The sequence below is a fragment of the Chelonia mydas genome, chromosome 7 (assembly GCF_015237465.2).
Source record: "Chelonia mydas isolate rCheMyd1 chromosome 7, rCheMyd1.pri.v2, whole genome shotgun sequence".
NCBI lineage: Eukaryota > Metazoa > Chordata > Testudines > Cheloniidae > Chelonia > Chelonia mydas.
The window spans coordinates 52,424,113-52,444,800 of record NC_057853.1 but is presented as its reverse complement, the minus strand read 5'-3'; the positions used below and the strand labels follow the sequence as shown (position 1 = coordinate 52,444,800).

The window sequence follows — 20,688 nt, the reverse complement described above, 5'->3', positions numbered from 1 at the left end:
TGTCTACACTTAAACTGCTGCACTGAAGCGGATGCACCACTGTAGCACTTCAGGAAAGATGCTACATACACTGAAGGGAGGGCGTCTCCTGTTGGCGTATGTACTCCACCTCCCTGAGAGACGGTAGCCCTCTCTTCGACATAACGCTCTCTACCCTGGGAGTTAGGTTGGTACAACTGCGTCGCTCAGAATTTTGGACCTTCCACTCTCCTGAGCAACGTAGTTATATGACATAAGTGCTAGTATAGACTGAGCTTTAGGGCTGGTCTGCACTAAATATTAGACTGACCTACCTACATTGCTTGGGCCTTGGAAAAATTACAAGCCCTGTGTGATATAATTAGGTCAATCTAACCCCCAGTGTAGATACAGCTAGGGCTTGGTCTACATTAGCAAATTAGATTTTTCTTTGAGTGCTTGCTCATGTCCATTCCATTCTAGGTGTGTGCACGCCCACGTGCACAGTTGTCAGTGACTTTTGCCTTAGCGGTATCCATAGTTCGGCTGTGGTGCCCTCTGGAGTGCCGCCCTCATGTGTCGGTATATCAGGAGTTGCCGGCCCTACTCCCTCTCAGTTCCTTCTTACCACCCATGGTGGCATAAGTGCCGACTCCATGGGTGCTCTGGGGCTGGAGCAACCATGGGGAAAAATTAGTGGTTGCTCTGCACCAACTGGCAGCCAAGCTCCCCACCTCACCTCCTCCGCTGCCTCCTCCCCTGAGTGTGCCACATCCCCACTCCTCCGCCTACCTCCCAGCGCTTGCTGCCACCAAACAGCTGTAGCAAGCTCCAGGAGGGAGGGGGGAGGAGTTGGAACGTGGCGTGCTCAGGGGAGAAGGCGGAGAAGAGGCAGGGTGGGGATTTGGAGAAGGAGTCGAATAGGGGCATGGAGGGGGCCGAGTTGGAGTGGGAACTTTGGGGAAGGGGTTGGAATGGAGGTGGGAGGGGGTGGTGCAGGAGTGGAGTTGGGGTGGGGCCAGAGGCAAAGGGGGTCGAGCCTATGCATGGTGGTTATCATAGAATCATAGACTATCAGAGTTGGAAGGGACCTCTGGAGGTCATCTAGTCCAGTCCCCTGCCCAGAGCAGGACCAATCCCCAGCTAAATCATCCCAGACAGGGCTTTTTCAAGCCTGACCTTAAAAACTTCTAAGGAAGGAGATTCCACCGCCTCCCTAGGTAACGCATTCCAGTGTTTCACCACCCTCCTAGTGAAAAAGTTTTTCCTAATACCCAACCTAAATCTCCCCCACTGCAACTTGAGACCATTACTCCTTGTCTTGTCATCTGCTATCACTGAGAATAGTCTGGATCCATCCTCTTTGGATCCACCTTTCAGGTAGTTAAAAGCAGCTATCAAATCCCCCCTCATTCTTCTCTTCCGTAGACTAAACAATCCTAGTTCCCTCAGCCTCTCCTCATAAGTCATGTGTTCCAGACCCCTAATCATTTTTTTGCCCTTCACTGGACTCTCTCCAATTTCTCCACATCCTTCTTGTAGTGTGGGGCCCAAAAGTGGACACAGTACTCCAGATGAGGCCTCACCAATGTTGAATAGAGGGGAACGATCACGTCCCTCGATCTGCTGGCAATGCCCCTACTTATACACCCCAAAATGCCATTGGCCTTCTTGGCAACAAGGGCATACTGTTGACTCATATCTAGCTTCTCGTCCACTGTCACCCCTAGGTCCTTCTCTGCAGAACTGCTGCCTAGCCATTCGGTCCCTAGTCTGTAGTCGTGCATGGGATTCTTCCGTCCTAAGTGCAGGACTCGGCACTTGTCCTTGTTGAACCTCATCAGATTTCTTTTGGCCCAATCCTCCAATTTGTCTAGGTCCCTCTGTATCCTATCCCTACCCTACTGGTTGGTTGGAGTGTCTCTCTCTCTTGCCTAGCAAGTGGTCAGTAGTTTCCTTCTTCGCTGTAGTTAGTAAGTTAGGGTCCCATGGGGACTTTGCCCTAGGCAGAGCATGCCCTGGTCTCCGGATTTTAATCCGTGCGCTGACTATAATATGTCTATGCCTGTTAGTGACCCCCATGGCAGCTGTCTGTAGTGCTTGGGGGGATTGCATATAAAAGAAAAGTGTTGAATCTGTAAGAACTTGTGTCCCAGGACACACAAAGAATGCAACATCCGTTTGAGAGCCCTCCTCATGGAAGCTGCTCTCCGCCCAGCCTTTGAGCCGTCCCAGCTGGACTCAACTCCCAGTACTTTGGTCTCAGTGCATTGTGCACCCCCAGCACTAGGCTCTACCTGGGACCATTCCCCTTTGCCAGTAAAGAAGTAAAAAAAGCGGGACCCAGCACCAAGCAGGAAGGACCAAGGGGCATTGGGTAAAGGACCCTGTTATGGCTGCCTGCCCACCCAGGAGCTACATGAGGTACATCCCCTAGGGGACCTCCTACCTCCCCCCAACCCCAAGGGATCCATCTCCAGGGAGCAGTAAGGGACCCAGACTCATGGCAGAGTCAATGCCTTCCCATCGCAGCTGGCACTGCATGCTACGGTGGACCCAGAAAAGGCTCTCTACAAGGAGCCTTTCAGAAAGCCTCTCAGAAGGCGAGTGAACGCCGCCGGTCTCCAGAGCCGAGGTAGAGCTCTTTGTGGCCACACCCCAGGTCACTGGTTCACTGCTTCAGATTATTGGCACTTCACTCCTGGTCTCTGCCTTCTCAACGAGACTCATCCAGAGGGAGGTGCCGGTCACCATGTGGTTGGCACCGGTCATCCTTCTGCCAACTACCTCCACGATGTCAATCGCCATCACCTAGACCACAGGTACGTTCCGCAACGTGGTGCTGATCCCCTTACTCCCGGCACCAATCTGCCTATTCAAGGTTCCGTTCATCCACAGTGATGGTTAGCCGCCGGACTCAGGTGTCCACAGCCCCGCTGCGGTCACCAGAGAAGGATTCCTCTGGCACGGAGAGGGCTTTCAGCCCCTCGCTGAGACAGCACCGCTGTGACTGAGCTCCTGAGGTTGCGTCCACCTCCGCAATGCCATCCTGGCAGCAGGGCCGGTGGCCAGTGCAATTGCCCTATTGGAGTGCTTGGGGCATGCCGATCATGCCAATGCCCCCCTCGCACCAATTGTCGGTTACCGATTCAGACAAACGTCAGGTTTGAATTCCTATACATGCACCCTCTTGCAGGGTCCCTGGTCGTATCTGCCGTCAATTAAAGAGACAGGCAGGGTCAGGTGAGTGGCACCCCCAAAAATAAAGATGCCAAGAGGTTAGACTCATTTGGCAGAAAAAATTATTCCACAACAAGCCTCCAATTTAGGGTCTCTACCCCTCAGGCCCTACTTGGAAGATACAATTTGATTTAGTTGGGGATTGGTCCTGCTTTGAGCAGGGGATTGGACTCGATGACCTCCTGAGGTCCCTTCCAACCCTGATATTCTATTCTAACCTGTGGGATTCTATTGGCAAGTTCAAAGAGAGCCTCCCACAGGAGTTCGCCTTTCTCATAGAAGAGGGAGGATGGTAGCCAGGGGTGTCCTCCAGATGGCCTGGGACTTCATGGACTCGGCGTCTAGGGTGGTCGCCTCTGCAATAGCCATGAGGCGTAGCTCCTGGTTACAGACTTCCGGGCTGTCCCAGGAGATGCAATCCACCCTCCAGGACCTCTCGTTTGAGGGAACGGGGCTCTTCTTGGAGCTGACTGATTCTAGGCTACACGGCCTTAAAGACTCCTAGGCCACCCTCCGCTCCTTAGGCCTACAAACTCCTCAGCAGGCCAGAAAGCTGGTCTGTCCCACTCTGCCTCCACCATTGTCGAGGTCTTGGGGTACCTCTCGTTCCGGCTCCTACGAAAAGGACAAAGACGGGGTTTAAGCAACGTCTCATCCACCTGCCCAGCCTGCTCCTTCCAGGGATCAAGGCAGCCAGAAGCAGTCATTTTGAGGGTGTGTCCGAGGATGACGCCCCAGTCACTGCACCATATCTGTTCCCCATCTTCCTCAACTGCCTCCACCCTTTCTGGTCAGCCTGGTCCAATATCACCTTGGACCTCTGGGTGCTCGACAGTCTCGTTAGGCTATATGCTGCAGTTTGTAGCCGACCAACCCTTCTATCCTCCTTCCCCATCCCTCTTCAGGGACCCTTCTCACGAGCAACCCTTTGTTCAGGAGGTCAAAAACCTCCTGAGCCTAGGGGAAGTGGAAGAGGGTTCCGCAGGACATGGAAGGGAGAGGATTTTACTCCAATTACTACTTCATTCCGAATGCAAAAGGGGACCTCAAACTTACCCTAGACCTGTGCCACCTCAACAAATCATCTCTCAAAAAGTTGAAATTTCATATGATTTCCCTGGGCTCCATCATCCCCTCCCTGGATCTGGAAGACTGGTATGCCGCCCTCGATTTAAATGACGTGTGTTTCCCTATTTCTGTATTCCTGGGGCACCGACGTTTCCTCTGTTTCACGTTGGGCCAGCGCCATTTCCAGGTCACAGTGATGCCCTTTGGTCTCTCGTTAGCCCTGAAAGTTTTCATGAAGTGTATAGCGCCAGTGGCCACTTACCTGCAATGTCAGGGAGTCAAAAAGTACCTGTGCTTCGACAACTGGTTGATAAGCATCTGGTCCTCAGATTAGGTGTGGAGGCGTCTCAATCTGGTCTGTTCCACCTGCCGTGACTTGGGCCTGATAATAAACTAAAAAAAGTCAACCCTCACCCCAGTGCAATGCATAGAGTTCATTGGGGCGGTACTCGACTCCGCTTGAGCCAGAGCCTTCCTCCCTGAGACTGTTCCAGGCCATGGTGGACCTCGTCTCATCTCTGCATGCCCAACCATTCACTACTGCCCACACGTGCCTGAGATTGTTGGGTCATATGGCAGCATGCACTTATGTGGTCTGGCATGCATGACTCTGTCTCAGGCCCCTGCAGGTGTGGCCAGTGTCGGTCTATGTCCCCAACCAGCACAGTATGGACCCAGGTGATCAGGATTCCAGACGGCGTACTGTTGTCTCTTACCTGGTAGCAAGACCCCATGTCAGTGCTGGAGGAAGTCCCCTTTGCGGCCCCAATCTCATTGGTGACTGACTCTCATCTCCGACGCTTTGGTCCTGGGTGATTTGAGTACTCAAGGCCATTGGTCCAGTCGCGATTTGTCCCTGCACGTTAATGTCAGGGAGCTCAGGGCGGTTCGCCTAGCCTGCCAGGCTTTTTGGCCTCACTTACAAGGTGGGGCGGTTCAGGTCCTAGCAGACAATGTGGCCACGGTCTTCTATATCAACAAGCAGGAGGGAGCCAGCTCATCTGCCTTATGGCAGGAAGCACTCTGGCTCTGGGATTTTTGCCTGCAGCATGAATATCCATCTTGTGGCCGCTCACCTCCCAGGGCCCAGGAACACTTGGGTGGATTGCCTCAGCAGAACATTCTCATCTCCCCAAGAGTGGTCCCTTCACCTGGAGGTGGTCAGTTCTATCTTCCACAGGTGCGGAACTCCCCGGGTGGACCTATTCGTGTTCAGGCAGAACAGAAAATGCCATGTCTTCTGCTCGTTCCAGGGCAGGGGCCGGGGATCCTTGTCGGATACCTTCCTGCTCCCGTGGTCGGGGGCTCTGATGTTCGTCTTCCCTCTTGTGCTGTTGCTGCACACAGTCCTCATGAAGATCAAGCAGGACAGGGTGAGGGTCATCCTTATAGCGCCGGCGTGGCCACGCCATCACTGATTCAGCACGCTGCTGGACCTCTTGGTGGTGACCCTGTTCCAGATGCCACTCAGGGTGGACTTGTTGTCCCAGAACCACAGCAGTCTCCTGCACCCGAACCTGGCGGCGCTTCGTCTGACAGCTTGGCTGCTGTGTGGCTAAACGCACAAGAAGGCAGTGCTCGTCCAAGGTCCAGCGAGTCCTGTTGTGCAGTAGAAAGCCCTCCACCACGGCCAGCTACTTGGCCAAATGGAAGTGATTCACCTGCTGGATGGTGAATAAAGGGGTCTGTCCCAAGCGAGCCCCGTTGCAGCGCATTCTAGACTACTTCCTGCACCTCAAGCTTCAGGGCTTGTTGCTTTCATCCATCAAGGTCCATCTAGCAGCCATCTCGGCCTTCCACCCACCACTCAAAGGCAGGTCGGTTTTCTCTCAGGATATCACAGCCAGTGATAGGTGTGGAGAGCCCCTACCCACAAGTCAGGGATCCTGTTCCTCCATGGGACTTGAATCTGGTACTGTCATGTCTCACGGGTCTCCCCTTCGAGCCTTTGACTTCCTGCTCTCTTCTTCCTAAGTTACTTATTGGTCTTCTTTCTGAAGCCACATAAGTCGGAGGAGGAATGCAGGCTACATGCCCTGGACGTCTGGAGGGCTCTGGCCTTCTACCTTGAAAGGACCAAGCCATTTCGCAAGTCGGCGCAATTATTTGTCACTGTCGCCGACAGGATGAAAGGTCAACCTGTTCCCTCTCAGAGAATTTCCACCTTGATCACTGCCTGCATTCTCTTTTGCTATGATCAAGCAAAGTTGCCTCCCCAGCAATCATCACCGCCTACTCTACCGGAGCCCAGGCCTCTTCGGCAGTCTTTTTGGCCCAAATGCCTATCCAGGTCATCTGTAGGGCGGCCACCTAGTCGTCGGTCCATACCGTCACATCCCACTATGCACTTACCCAGCGGGCCTGGGATGATGCTGGCTTCACATAGAGTGGAAATGACATGAGCAAACACTCGAAGAAGAAAAAACGGTTACCTTCCTTTTGTAACTGTTGTTCTTCGAGATGTGCTGCTCACGTCCATTCCATTACCCATCCTCCTGCTCCTCTGTCGGCGTTTTTGGCAAGAGGTAACTGAGAGGGCGCAGGGCTGGCGGCGCCTGATATAACGTGGCATAAGCGTGGCACTCCAGAGGATGCCACAGCTGGCCCTATGGATACCACTAAGGCAAAAGTGTCCAATAACTGTCTGCCCAGAGAATATCGTCATGGATCATGGCCTGCATCTGCTACTGTTATGAGTTGACTAAGGTGCTCCCGCCGGCGATCGTGACGGCTCACTTGACTAGGGGCACAGGTGTCATCAGTAGCCTTCCTGGAACAGGTGCCAATCCAAGAAATCTGGCGGGCTGCTACCTGGTTGTCCATCCACATGTTCGCATCTCATTATGCACTTACACGTCAAGCTCACAATGACGCTGGCTTTGGCAGAACAGTGCTGCAAGACCATGAACTCCGAGCCGGCCTCCATTGGTACTGCTTGTGAGTCACCCACAATGGAATCGACAGGAGCAAGCACTCGAAGAAAAAATGGTTATCTACCTTTTGTAATTGTTGTTCTTCAAGATGTGTTGCTCATGTTGATTCCATTACCCACCCTCCTGCCCCTTTGTCGGCATTTTCAGCAAGAGGGAACTGAGAGGGCGTAGGGGTTGGCGGTGCCTGATATACCGCCGCATGAGCGCGGCACTCCAGAGAGCGCCACAGCCAGCCCTACGGATACCACTAAGGCACAAATCTCCGACAACTGTGCACGTGGGCCTGCACAGACCTAGAATGGAATGGACATAAGCAACACATCTCAAAGAACAGGAGTTATGAAAAGTAGATAACCATTTTTTGTTTTAACAGCGTCTGTCAGGAGGAGTATGAAAAATCCATACCCCTGAGTGGCATAGATAAGCTGAACTAAGTCCCTGTGTAAACAGTGCGAGGTTGATGGAAGAATTCTTCCATCAACCTAGCTACCACTCTGTGGGAGGTGGATTACCTACACTGAGGGGAGAGTCCCTCCCATCACCCTCAGCAGTATCTACACTGGGGAGTTGCAGCAATGCAGTTGTGCTGCTGTAGTATTTTAAGTGTAGGCAAGCTCTTGGTTGACAGAAGAGTTCTGCTGACCTAGCTACCGCATCTTGAAGAGGCAGGTTTACTACATCAATGGGAAAAACTTCTTCTTTTGATGTAGGAAGCACCTACAGTATAGTGCTACAGTGGCACAACTGCAGTGCCGTAGCAATGCTGCTGCAGCCACTGTAGTGTAGACATACCCTTATGCTGCAATAAGGGTGCCCACATGGATGCTGATGTTGGTTTAACTATACTCGTGTAATTCTAGTAGTATAACTGATAAAACTTTCCTGTATGGACAACCCCTAGGGCAGACATCACTCCATTGCTTTGCACTCAGTTAACCTTTTCAAGGTTTTCTTTGCAATCATAAGGACTAGCGACTTAGGCTATGTCTACTCTGCGCACCTTACAACGGTGTGGCTGTGCCACTACAACCATGCCATTGTTAGGTACGCAGCTTAGCTGATTTTTGTCACCGGGGCAGTAACTTCATCAGTGGGAGAGCGTTTCCGGCTGACAAAGTGGTGTCCACACAGACGCTTTTCAGCGTTAAAACTTTTGTCATTCGGGGGTGGGGGGTTTCACACCCTGAGGGACAAAAGTTTTAGCGACAGAAGTGCAGTGTAGACATAGACTTGCTTTAGGGGTTGAAGGGAACTGAATGCTTAGTTCCTGCAGCACAAGATGGCAGCCTGAATTTGGGAGTCTGTGCCTAATGCTTAATCTGTGCCCAGATACCGAGTCCCCTGTGGCCTTTCTCCTATCTGTCCAAGCTGGTCGAGTTAAATAGTTAAAACAATACTAATAGAGGTATCTGTGGCCTTCTTACCATAAATCCATGTTGACGTACTGGGTGGGATCCTGAAACAAGAGCTTCTAGGATGCAGAGAACGGAGGGAGTTGTTTGAAATAACCTCTAGGTATCAGTGCTCGTGAGACAGATTGTGTTCTGTACTCTTGCTTCTTGCAGAATTTCGTTTGCCTCTCCATTAGTTGTCTAGCTCTTTGTTTATGTTATAAAGTTCCCTTTCATACCAAGTTTTGGGTGCACGGTGTAAAATCCATTGATTATACAATAATTAATAAGGATTACTCCAGGATGATGAGCCTGCAGTTAGGCTGTTGTCTTCCAGACAGTGTCAGCCCACTGTTTAAACACCACAGAGCTGCTGTGCCCATTTCACTTAAGCCAAACCATTGACATTTGCGAATTTGTCAGAACAAATGATAGAACCTGCAGATAGGCTAGTAAATAAATAAAAAGGTTAATTGGTGTAGCATTCCAGATAAAATATACGTAGCTATTTTGTTTAATATCAATGAAATGCCAATCTCTTTAGTTCCTAAATGCATTTAGAATGTTGGGAAGAGCACTCCATCCTGTTGTAAAATGTCACTTTTTAACACAGCATTGTTTTAGTATTTCTGAGATATTGTAGTGAATTATGTGTAATTAATTTTCGTTTGTTTACATTACAAATTACCAACTTTTTCACTTTTTTCCTCCTTTCGGGATAGGAGAATCTCTTGATGCGGATTCATTTCCACATTGCGGATGAGTCAAAAGAAGACATCTGCACTGCTCAGCACTGCATTTCTCACCAGAAGTTTGCAATGACCTTGTTTGAACAGGTGAGATAGTGGTATCTTTTTACACAAAGCACCCACTCCCCATTTAGGTTTAGTTCCTCAGAAATCTGGCATCATGTCTGAAGAAATGTCAGACAGGCACAGCTAGGATTGCCACCCATCCGGTTTATACCTGGACAGTCCAGTTTTTGGCTTCTGTGTCCGGGTGCCATTTAGGGTTGCCAGGTGTCCAGTTTTTGGGGACCTGGCAACTCTAATTTATGGGGTAGGGGGACATGCCGGGTCATTAACTTGTGCCAGTCTCTGCTCAGGTGGAACTGCCTCCTGCCTGCAGCCAGGCTCCTTGATCGGATCCAGTGAGTGACATGGGGGGGGAGGAGAGGAGAGAGTGACGAGGGTGGAGCTTTGGGGGGCGGGGGAAGAAGTGCATGGGGGCAGGCCCTCAGGGTTTCGTTTACCTGCAGTTAGAAAGGTGGCAACCCTAGGCACACAATACGTGACATGGACTCATCAGTTTAGCCTTCTCATGGTATTACTTTCCCTTCCTGTTTTAGTGTGTCTGTACCAGCTGTGGTGCCACCTCTGACCCTCTGCCTTTTATCCAGATGGTACATTACATCTCCACCACTTCACTCTGGTGAGTCTGGGGTTTTATATGGGAAAAGAGTTTACCTTATTTACAGTAGCACCTTGGTCATGGTATTTTTCTGCAGTGTCACATAATTCAACATACAGAACATTCTCTGCTCATTATTAGTGGAGGATAGCTGTGGTCTGGAACATAAGGCTTCTGTGGGACAGAAGATTAGGATGGAGATTAGATGTAGATCAAGAATTTAGGTGTATTGACAGAGCTGTAGAGATAGAGGACTGTTTATGGCAGGGAGTTACATAGAACAGAGAAACAGGTACTTGAAGAGCTGTGTTAGGGAACAGGACTGGAAAGGAGTAGTACTATAGTTCAGGGCTGAAGAACATTGACAGCTGTGGTGCCCAGAACTGGAACAGAAAAGAGTAATTAAGGCCAAGATTGAATTGCATTGGTAGAACTGTGTGGTAGGCTGAACTGAAATATCAAAGGGTAGTTCAGTTCAGGTTCACTTTCATGAGCATTAAACCAATTTTTTTTAAACTAGCATTTCTGTGGTTCATATGCATGAAATCCTTCCTGTCAGATTATTTCAACACTGTTTCTGTTGCAAAGCTACTTTATCTTTGTTCCTAACAGTATTACAATCTCATTATAGGGCTTTCAGTTTAAACAGAGATTTACCTGTAAAATCCTAGTTCTACATTTAGACTACGATGTATCAATAAATATTCAAGTGGAAAACTGAGTTACTGTTTTAACTTTCAGCTTCAAACAGCAGCTTCATGCTGTTTCTGCACATGAAGTTATCTAAGAGCTGTCAGTGTTGAACGGTGGAAGCCTGACTGTCAGGAGCACATAAAACAATCAATAATTTTTTAAAATTATTTAAATTTAAAATTTAAATTTTTAAAAATGAGTTTTCTGGCTAATTAGTTATTTGATGAACAAATACACTAAAAGCAATATCAGCCAAAAGGAAACCCTAAAAAGGGGAGGTATCCACTTGTTAAGCCTATAGAAGGTGCATTGAATTGTTAAACACTAGTTTACTTGTTCTTCTTGCCCCTCTAGATGAAAACCACTTCACAGATAACCAGCTTAAATAAGTAGACAATATAACTTATCGGTATTATTCCTACTTTGCATGTTCTCTTGGAAATATAAGAAAACATTTTACACTTAATTCAGTCAGATGTCTTATCCTGAGAGCAAGAAAGTAAATTATGTATACATTATTCTGTATGATAAATAGAGCTAAAAATCTAGAGGCCCTTAAGCATTCCTCTTATCCTCTCTTGGTAAATCAGTTATGGTTTAGTGTCATTAAACCTGATGATATAACATACAGACTACCATGAAAAGGAAACTAGAGGAATAAATGAATGAATAAAAATAATAGCTAAAAATATTTGCTCCAAATAAATAAAAAAGAAAATGCATAAAGTCTTGGCTCCAGCCATCTAATAGTTTAGGAAAATAACACGTTTTCCTTTCTCCAAATGCTGGTGACACAAATGATTATCTACAAGAAACTGACCAGAGATGATAAAAGGCTGAGGTTACCATCTATTTTCGAAATCCTGATTGAGATGGAAATAAATTAACTGCCCACCTGCTGCCCAGGATAAAAGCCATGCAGTGGAGGAGTGAAAAGGGATTTGGATACTGTCTTGAAAATCAGAAATAGCTTCTGTCATGCAAATCAGCGGGGGGAAATTGTGACTGAGGGTATGTCTATGCTACGAAATTAGGTTGAATTTATAGAAGTCGGTTTTTTAGAAATCGTTTTTATATAGTTGATTGTGTGTGTCCCCACACAAAATGCTCTAAGTGCATTAACTTGGCGGAGTGCTTCCACAGTACCGAGGCTAGCGTCGACTTCCGGAGCATTGCACTGTGGGTAGCTATCCCACAGTTCCTACAGTTTCCGCCGCCCACTGGAATTCTGGGTTGAGATCCCAATGCCTAATGGGGCAAAAACATTGTCGCAGGTGGTTCTGGGTACATCGTCATGCCCTCCCTCCCTCCGTGAAACCAACGGCAGACAATCGTTTCGCCCCTTTTTTCCTGAGTTAACTGTGCAGATGCCATACCACGGCAAGCATGGAGCCCGCTCAGCTCACTGTCACCGTACATCTCCTGCGTGCTGGCAGACGCGGTACTGCATAGTTACACAGTAGCAGCTCATTGCCTTGTGGCAGCAGACGGTGCAATAGGCCTGATAACTGTCGTCGTCATGTCCGAGGTGCTCCTGGCCGCCTCAGTAAGGTCAGTCAGGAGCGCCTGGGCAGACATTGGCGCAGGGACTAAAAGAGAAGTGACTCGACCAGGTCATTCTCTTTAGTCCTGCTGGCAGTTCTATTGTACCGTCGTATGGCGAGCAGGCAGGAGATGAGGTTGGCTAGCAGTCCTATTGCACTGTCTTCTGCCGTGTAGCCAGGAAATGAGGATGGCTAGCAGTCCTACTGCACCCTCTGCTGCCAGGCAAAGATGTAAAAGATAGATGGAGTGGATGAAAACAAGAAATACACCACATTTGTTTTGTATTCATTTGCTCCCCCCTCCCTCCCTCTGTGAAATCAACAGCCGACAATTGTTTCGGGGAGGTCTGTCAAGGGCACCTTGAAAAGTTTAAGGGAGATTCAGTCCTGCCTGAAATACCGGGGGGGAGGGATAGCTCAGTGGGTTGAGCATTGGGTTGAGCATTGGCCTGCTAAACCCAGGGTTTTGAGTTCAATCCTTGAGGGGGCCATTCTGTGTGACAGTTGTTTTTGTTTCTCCTTGATGTAAAGCCACCCCCTTTATTGATTTTAATTCCCTGTCAGCCAAACCTGTAAACCATGTCGTCAGTCGCCCGTCGCCCCTCCCTCCGTCAGACCAACGGTAGACAATCATTCCACGCCTTTTTTCTATGCAGACACCATACCACGACAAGCATGGAGGCCACTCAGATCACTTTGGCAATTAGGAGCACATAAAACGCCACATACATTATCCAGCAGTATATGCAGCACCAGAACCTGCCAAAGAGAAACCGGGCGAGTAGGCAACATCAGCGAGGTGACGAGAGTAATGAGGACATGGACACAGACTTCTCTCAAAGCATGGGCCCTGGCAATGCGGGCATCATGGTGCTAACGGGGCAGGTTCATGCCATGGAACGCCGATTCTGGGCCCGGGAAACAAGCACAGACTGGTGGGACCACATAGTGTTGCAGGTCTGGGACGATTCCCAGTGGTTGCAAAACTTTCGCATGTGTAAGTGCACTTTCATGGAACTTTGTGACTTGCTTTCCCCTGCCCTGAGGCGCAAGAATGCCAAGATGAGAGCAGCCCTCACAGTTGAGAAGCGAGTGGCAATAGCCCTGTGGAAGCTTGCAACGCCAGACAGCTACCGGTCATTCGGGAATCAATTTGGAGTGGGCAAATCTACTGAGGGGGCTGTTGTGATGCAAGTAGCTAATGCAATCAAAGATCTACTGATATCAAGGGTAGCGACCCTGGGAAATGTGCAGGTCATAGTGGATCGCTTTGCTGCAATGGGATTCCCTAACTGTGGTGGGGCCATAGACGAAACCCATATCCCTATCTTGACACCGGAGCACCAAGCCGGCGAGTACATAAACCACAAGGGGCACTTTTCAACGGTGCTGCAAGCACTGGTGGATCACAAGGGACGTTTCACCAACATCAACGTGGGATGGCCGGGAAAGGTACATGATGCTCACATCTTCAGGAACTCTGGTCTATTTGAAAAGCTGCAGGAAGGGACTTTCTTCCCAGACCAGAAAATAACCGTTGGGGATGTTGAAATGCCTATAGTTATCCTTGGGGACCCAGCCTACCCCTTAATGCCATGGCTCATGAAGCCGTACACAGGCAGCCTGGACAGTAGTCAGGAGCTGTTCAACTACAGGCTGAGCAAGTGCAGAATGGTGGTAGAATGTGTTTTTGGACGTTTAAAAGCACGCTGGCGCAGTTTACTGACTCACTTAGACCTCAGTGAAACCAATATTCCCACTGTTATTACTGCTTGCTGTGCGCTCCACAATCTCTGTGAGAGTAAGGGGGAGACTTTTATGGCGGGGTGGGAGGTTGAGGCAAATCGCCTGGCTGCTGGTTATGTGCAGCCAGACACCAGGGTGGTTAGAAGAGCGCAGGAGGGTGTGGTGCGCATCAGAGAAGTTTTGAAAACTAGTTTCATGACTGGCCTGGCTACGCTGTGAAAGTTCTGTTTGTTTCTCCTTGATGAACCCCCCTCCCCTTGGTTCACTCTACTTCCCTGTAAGCTAACCATCCTCCCCTCCTCCCTTCTATCACTGCTTGCAGAGGCAATGAAGTCATTGTTGCTTCACATTCATGCATTCTTTATTAATTCATCACACAAATAGGGGGATAACTGCCAAGGTAGCCCAGGAGGGGTGGTGGAGGAGGGAAGGACAAGGCCACACAGCACTTTAAAAGTTTAAAACTTTAAAACTTATTGAATGCCAGCCTTCTGTTGCTTGGGCAATCCTCTGAGGTGGAGTGGCCGGAGGTCCCCCCACTGCATTCTTGGGCGTTTGGGTGAGGAGGCTGTGGAACTTGGGGAGGAAGGTGGTTGGTTACACAGGGGCTGTAGTGGCTGTCTGCACTCCTGTTGCCTTTCCTGCAGCTCAACCATACGCTGGAGCATATTAGTTTGATCCTCCAGCAGCCTCAGCATTGAATCCTGCCTCCTCTCATTATGCTGCCGCCACCTTTCAGCTTCAGCCCTCTCTTCAGCCCGCCACCTCTCCTCCCGGTCATTTTATGCTTTCCTGCACTCTGACGTTGTCTGCCTCCATGCATTCGTCTGTCCTCTGTCAGTGTGGGAGGACAGCATGAGCTCAGAGAACATTTAATTGCAAATGCGTTTTTTTTTTTTTTTGCCTTCTAATCTTCGCTAGCCTCTAGGAAGGAGAAGATCCTGTGATCCTTGAAACACATGCAGCTGGCGGAGAAAATAAAAGGGACAGCGGTATTTAAAAAGACACATTTTATAGAACAATGGGTACACTCTTTCACGATAAACCTTGCTGTTAACATTACATACATAGCACATGTGCTTTCGTTACAAGGTTGCATTTTGCCTCCCCCCCATCGTGTGCCTAGCCCCTCCCCATGGCTAACAGTGGGGAACATTTCTGTTCAGCCACAGGCAAACAGCCCAGCAGGAACGGGCACCTCTGAATGTCCCCTTAAGAAAAGCACCCGATTTCAACCAGGTGACCATGAATGATATCACTCTCCTGAGGATAACACAGAGAGATAAAGAATGGATGTTGTTTGAACGCCAGCAAACATACACTGCAGTGCTTTGTTCTGCAATGATTCCCGACTACGTGCTACTGGCGTGGCATGGTAAAGTGTCCTACCATGGTGGACGGAATAATGCTGCCCTCCCCAGAAACCTTTTGCAAAGGCTTTGGGAGTACATCCAGGAGAGCTTTATGGAGATGTCCCTGGAGGATTTCCACTCCATCCCCAGACACGTTAACAGACTTTTCCAGTAGCTGTACTGGCCGCGAATGCCAGGGGAAATTAATCATTAAACACGCTTGCTTTTAAACCATGTATTCTATTTAAAAAGGTACACTCACCAGAGATCCCTTCACTGCCTGGTGGGTCCGGGAGGCAGCCTCGGGTGGTTTCGGGGGGGGGGGGGTACTGGCTCCAGGTCCAGGGTGAGAAACAGTTCCTGGCTGTTGAGAAAACCGGTTTCTCTGCTTGCTTGTTGTGAGCTATCTACAACCTCATCATCTTCCTCATCCCCAAAACCTGCTTCCATGTTGCCTCCATCTCCATTGAAGGAGTCAAACAACACGGTTGGGGTAGTGGTGGCTGAACCCCCTAAAATGGCATGCAGTTCATCATAGAAGCGGCATGTTTGGGGCTCTGACCCGGAGCAGCTGTTTGCCTCTCTGGTTTTCTGGTAGGCTTGCCTCAGCTCTTTAAGTTTCACTCAGCACTGGTTTGGGTCCCTGTTATGGCCTCTGTCCTTCATACCCTTGGAGATTTTGACAAATGTTTTGACATTTCGAAAACTGGAACGGAGTTCTGATAGCACGGATTCCTCTCCCCATACAGCAATCAGATCCTGTACCTCCCGTTCAGTCCATGCTGGAGCTCTTTTGCGATTCTGGGACTCCATCATGGTCACCTCTGCTGATGAGCTCTGCAAGGTCACCTGCAGCTTGCCATGCTGGCCAAACAGGAAATGAGATTCAAAAGTTTGCAGGCCTTTTCCTGTCTACCTGGCCAGTGCATCTGAGTTGAGAGTGCTGTCCAGAGCGGTCACAATGGAGCACTCTGGGATAGCTCCTGGAGGCCAATACTGTCTAATTGCGTCCACAGTACCCCAAATTCGATTTTAAGAGCCCTTTAAGTAAAAAAAAAAAAAAGGAGGGGGGGGCTTTGTCTTGTGGACGGGTGCAGGGTTAAATCAATTTAACGCTGCTAAATTCGACCTCGACTCCTAGTGTAGACCAGTGCTGATAGTATATCAAAAGGGTTGTGAGCATATGCTGTATTCCCCCTTGTGGCTGCTAACATTTAGGTGAGCTTTCTGGCTGACATTGTTTATCTGAATGGTTTTATTCATTTAAAATATTAATATTTAATGTTTGTCATAAGAATTTCAAATGAGATTAAAATTTTTATTTGGGACTGTAGCATTTGAAGGAACATGATGAACATAAAAACCATGCTGGGTTTATGTACATTCTTACACGTTGCTTATACTAAAACTGTTAACTTTAAAATATATGCATCCAATGAAGTGGGTATTCACCCACGAAAGTTTATGCTCCAATACATCTGTTAGTCTGTAAAGTGCCACAGGACTCTTTGCCACTTTTACAGATCCAGACTAACACAGCTACCCCTCTGATATTTAAAATATAATTTACTTTTTTCCACTAATGCTGTTTGTTTCCTTTTTGCAATCTTTCAGCTTGAACAGTGCAATTAAATATCTGCTTCACTGTTGCTTATAATTTCATCTGTAAGATTTTACCTTTAGAAGGTCTTGTGCAACAGCATAATACTGGTGTGGTTGGGTTGCAAATTCTGTAGGGAAGCACTTATTTGCTGTAAAAATGTGTTTTAATTGGAAATTAAATATTCCTTGAAACATTTCTATTAAGTTTTCTCTTAAAATCTCAAATTTGAAGCCAAACTTGAGTTGTCTATCATTGCTCTTTAAACTTCCCATTTTCTTTCTGCAACATAGTCACAGAAAATGCATGAATCCACCACTGAAACATATCTGTTTTACACGTTAAAATATTTTCAAAATAAATAAAAATTAATTGCAAAAATAAGCAATTTAAAATATTATAGTTTTTACTTTTTCAGCTTTCTAATTATGGCATAAATGCTAAATGAAAATGTGTATTTATTCAACGTTTTAATAAACTTCTCTCCTCCATGCTGTCCTTGAACTGAAGCAATCAAGCTATTTGCATGCTGGAGCGACGAGAGAAACCCACTCCAGATATGTTTGGAGAGTTACTACAGAATGCCAGCACCATGGGAGACCTGCGAAACTGTCCGGTTAGTATGCTTAGCTTGACTTTTTAACAGAAGCAAAAGACAGAAGAGGGCTAGTAGTGTCTGCTGTTATGTGCCTCTGACTACAAAGGGTTTTAAAGATTTAGCTCATCACAATGCTAGAGGCGTCAGAGATGGATGGACCAATTTTCTCTGTGGGTAAGACTTCCAGTAGGTTTTATGACCCTTTGGGTATGGGAAAAGAAAAGCTGTTATCTGTGCCCACTCTTTGACAGCTGGAATTGCTGGGACATAAGTTATGGATCGAGGTAAGAGAAGAGAGCGGACATTGTGAGGAGTAGGAGTTAGAAAATCTCATCCAAAGAAACTGAAATGACATTACTGGAGGGCTATTTTATGTTGGAGCACTCTTAGCATGTAGTCACCTGACATTTGCTGGGAGAGCAATAGAGCAGTGCACAGACAATCCAGGAAGTTTTTGGAGAGTGTTGTGGACAGCTTCCTGGTGCAACTACTGGAGGAACCAACCAGGGGCTGTTCTCCTCTTGACCTGCTGCTTACAAGCAGAGAAGAATTGGTAGGGGAAGTAGAAGTGGGTGGCAACCTGGGGAGCAGTGACCATGAAATGGTTGAGTTCAGGATGCTCACAAAAGGAAGAAAGGAGAGTAGCAAAATACGGACCCTGGACTTCAGAAAAGCAGACTTTGACTCCATTAGGGAACTGATGGGCAGGATCCCCTGGGAGGCTAATATGGGGGGAACAGGAGTCCAGGAAAGCTGCCTGTATTTTAAAGAAGCTTTATTGAGGGTGCAGGAACAAACCATCCTGATGTGCAGAAAGAATAGCAAATATGGCAGGTGGCCAGCTTGGCTTAACAGTGAAATCTTCCGTGAGCTTAAACACAAAAAGGAAGCTTACAAGAAGTAGAAACTTGGTGAGATGACTAGGGAGGAGTATAAAAATATTGCTCGAGCATTCAGGGGTGTAATCAGGAAGGCTAAAACACAACTGGAGTTGCAGCTAGCAGGGGATATGAAGGGTAACAAGAAGGGTTTCTACACGTACGTTAGAAATAAGAAAAAGGTCAGGGAAAGTGTGGGACCCTAACTGAATGGGGGAGGCAACCTAGTGACAGATGATGATTTCAACTGGGCTCACATGTTTCCGTATAAGAAATGGAACTGTGCATTTCTCTTGGGGCATGTCATTAAAGGGCCTTTGGAGTGGAGAAGGAGTAAAAGCATAAATTAGGAGGTTTGAGAAAAACTGGTATTTAACCTTGTAAAAGCAGTTCTTTGCACATGTCCAGCTAGCCTTCATGTACTGTGCTACCACAAGCCATACAAAAATACAGTTGGATTCTTTTAAGTTCAACATATGGCAGTGAATGGAATTTGAGGATATCTATTTATTTAATTCTATAAATGTAAATGGTGTTTTGCAGCACAAATGGAGTGAGATTCCTTACCCATAAGAGCTTACAGTCTAAGGCCATGATCCTGCAAAGACTTTTGCATGTGCTTAACTTGAAGTACATACAGGGTCAGGACCTGAATTAGTAGCTAGGGGAAGGATGGGCAAACTTCTTGATGCATTTTGGTGACTGTAAGCCACTGTTGTAAATTATTGCTGCTGTTAAAAATATAGCTTTGTGTATTCTTGGGATACGAATCTTGTCAGATCCTCAGTGGAGTTTAGTGGTGAACCTTTGTGAGGAGAAGGAGAAGAAACTGGCATTGATTGTAGCAGGAATTGTAACAACTGCACTAACCAAGGCTGTGTCAGCATTTCCATTCTAACCCTTTTATTTTCAGTTGCTTAGAACTTTCCGAAACTTTCACCTTTCTGACTGAAATTTTCCATGCTTAGTTTCTGCCAAAGATGAATGTCTCCTTTTTGGAAAGTTGGAGTAAAAATGCTTCAGCTCTTTGAGAATGCAAGTAGATGAATATATATTTTTCACATTTAAAAAATTGGCAAGCTTTTATCTGTTCAATCAAAATATGGAAAGTCATAATTTAGTAAGAATATAGCCTTTGTGGAAAACAAGAGCCCTTTGATTTATCTGGTGTGAATTCTTTGGTTTGACTAAATCGTTTGCTGATCGCTTCCCCTTCTTCTGTTGTTATCCTCATCTTACTTTTTGGCTTGTTTATTTAACATTCTGGGGAACCATCCTGAGGTGGCTTAGTTAAAAGTAGCACCTCCTATAATGCAAGAGATGAATCACTGTATCAGGACTCAGCATTCCTTCCTCTCTATCAGAAAGTTATGAATTTAGTTGTGCTCCTTCAGTATAGCTCAATAGCACTTCAAACCAATGGGAGAAGAGAGGAAGAGAATAGCAGGTAAGGTAATTCAGTTGCCCCGAGGGAGACCACACAAATTCCTGTAGTTAACGTCAGCCACCTGAATGACATTTGGAAAATAGAATATATGTGTCCTTCTCTCTCCCTAAGATGTAAATATCCCAGTGTTTGGAAAAAGGCTGCCCCCCCCCCGCCCCTTTGCTTTTGGCTGACTTATTACTAACCCCCAAAAAGATGACATGGAAATCTCAAGCTATGCTCTCTTGGGTTGTTTTGACTGAAAGATGCTGTAGTGAAGCTTGCAAAGAGAATCCTGATGATTTAATCTTATAAAGATTAAACCACCTTTGTAAATTGCTGTTGAGAGGAAGAGGTCATAGAATCATAGAATATCAGGGTTAGAAGGGACCTCAGGAGGTCATCTAGTCCAACCCCCTGCTCAAAGCAGGACCAATCCCCAATTTTTGCCCCAGATCCCAAATGGCCCCCTCAAGGATTGAACTCACAACCCTGGGTTTAGCAGGCCAATGCTCAAACCACTGAGCTATCCCTCCCCCCATCCCCACTTTATCCTTCATTCCCTGGATAAAGTGTCAGGAGTGATTAGATTCAGTGGTGAAACAGGCCTCTTGGCAATGAGAAGCCTTTTATGAAAAGGGTTTTTTGTCCTGAGAATCTGTGCAAAGCAGCCTAAAGTGACCTGACATTGAGGGTGGTGAAGGTGATACATTGACTCTGGCAAGGCTAAATAGAAAGCTTTTTAATTTTGTATCACTTGTTGGAATTGCAGTTCTCTTATTTTGGATGGGAAACTTTTTTCCAGGATGTTGAAAATGCTCCTGATCGCAGCCCTTTTGTGTGTGTGTGTG

The 20,688-nt window shown here is 47.4% G+C and overlaps 1 protein-coding gene across 16 annotated transcripts in view; it reads left to right on the top strand.

The window, feature by feature from the left end:
• Nucleotides 1–20,688, top strand: part of USP54 (ubiquitin specific peptidase 54) — a 251,006-nt gene that overhangs the window by 154,060 nt on the left and 76,258 nt on the right. For all 16 annotated transcript variants that reach the window (XM_043550398.1, XM_037905165.2, XM_037905160.2 and 13 more), the window contains 3 exons: nt 9,313–9,426; nt 9,939–10,021; nt 17,446–17,551. In XM_043550398.1, coding sequence (XP_043406333.1) covers nt 9,313–9,426; nt 9,939–10,021; nt 17,446–17,551 — 303 coding nt within the window. The remainder of the gene's footprint in view (nt 1–9,312; nt 9,427–9,938; nt 10,022–17,445; nt 17,552–20,688) is intronic.